This window comes from Hippocampus comes, unplaced genomic scaffold, assembly GCF_001891065.2.
Source record: "Hippocampus comes isolate QL1 unplaced genomic scaffold, H_comes_QL1_v1.1 C16979350, whole genome shotgun sequence".
Classification (NCBI taxonomy): domain Eukaryota; kingdom Metazoa; phylum Chordata; class Actinopteri; order Syngnathiformes; family Syngnathidae; genus Hippocampus; species Hippocampus comes.
In genome coordinates, this window is record NW_017841593.1 from 1 (window position 1) to 1,353 (window position 1,353).

The 1,353-nt window shown below is 49.4% G+C and overlaps 1 protein-coding gene across 1 annotated transcript; it reads left to right on the forward strand.

Annotated features, from left to right (window-relative positions):
- Positions 1-172: 172 nt before the first annotated feature.
- Positions 173-789, forward strand: LOC109509644 (low-density lipoprotein receptor-related protein 1B-like). Its single transcript, XM_019859472.1, has 3 exons — positions 173-410; positions 475-664; positions 773-789. Exons 1-3 carry the CDS (start codon positions 195-197, stop codon positions 787-789), a joined length of 423 nt encoding a protein of 140 aa, XP_019715031.1. The 5' UTR covers positions 173-194.
- Positions 790-1,353: the final 564 nt, after the last annotated feature.

Below are 1,353 nucleotides of genomic sequence, written 5' to 3' on the forward strand. Positions count from 1 at the left end.
TCTCAAGCATGTATTCTTTATCCTCTTTGAAGCACAAATAATATTTCTGCCCTCATGAGAAGCCGAGACTCCAGTCCAGTATGTCCGCATGTCTCGTACTGCCCCCAGATGGTCGAGGCAGGCCGTACACGTAAACGTATGCGGTCATCGTGAGCGCTATTGGTTGATTGTGCTTTTGCAACCGCGCTAGCTGGATGTACTGGACGGACTGGGAAGAAGATGAGGTCAACGACAGCATTGGCAGGATCGAGAAAGCCTGGATGGACGGTTCACACCGCCGCCTTTTTGTCACTACAAACATGCTGTGGCCCAACGGCCTGACCCTGGACCACAGTTCCGGGAGCATGTACTGGTGCGACGCCTACTATGATCACATTGAAAAGATCTACCTCAACGGCACTGGGCGAATGGTGAGTATTTACTCGACCCGTCAAATATGCACTCTTTACGGCATGGATCTACTTTCCATTGCAGGTGGTGTACAATGGGAAAGAGCTCAACCACCCTTTCGGAATATCCCATTATCGCAATTTCATCTTTTGGACGGAGTACATGAACGCCTCGGTCTTCCAGCTGGACTTATCCACAGGAGATGTCAATGTGCTGCGAAGTGAGAGACCGCCATTATTTGGCCTGCGAGTTTATGACGCACAAAGTCAGCAAGGTTGGCTGTTTTCCCCCTTTCCTCTCTCCTCATCCCGCGCCGCTGAACCGTGACACCCCACGCAGTCAAAGTTGCGCTGCATATTGACCGTCTCTGCTGTGTGTCCAGATATTAGCCACGCCTGAGTTTTTTTCCCGGCGTGCCGGGTCGGAAAGTTCATGACAAAGGGTCAGATTCAAAACTTGACAAGCTAAGCCGTGTGAAAGATAACAAATAACCTCAAAGTGAAACTTTGCAAACAGGAGCAAAATTGCAAGTTCGTGCCCTGCATCTGAATGTCATTGCCAGTCGTTCTTCTTCTCATTATTATTATTATTATAAACGCAGTTCACAAACCGTGACTATCGCGCTGTATAGCCGCACCCTCTCACTGGCAGGAAGCAGCACCCGTTTGCCACTCCAAACGAGACCCAAAAGTAAAGTGTGGGAGGCATCCTGGCAGCTTGTACTGTTCAATGACACCATTAAAGGCGACATTAACTGCTTGAGTCGCCGCATAAGCGGGACGTCCGTCAGATGAGAATCTAAAACGTTCATCTGCATTTGCGCACTCGTTTAGCGTGGTCGCACCGTCGGCCGCTGCACAAGGCACACATGACCGTTTTCAGGACGAGAGCACGATCACAAAAGGGCTCTCAATGATGACGATGACTTTTTCATTTGGGGTTCTGATTTTTCATTGGGTTTTA

Bases quoted from the DNA above. Each gene is read 5' to 3' on its own strand.
- LOC109509644 (XM_019859472.1), top strand. From the start codon at position 195: ATGTACTGGACGGACTGGGAAGAAGATGAGGTCAACGACAGCATTGGC. The intron at 411-474 runs GTGAGTATTTAC...TTTCCATTGCAG, and splicing joins TCAACGGCACTGGGCGAATG to GTGGTGTACAATGGGAAAGA.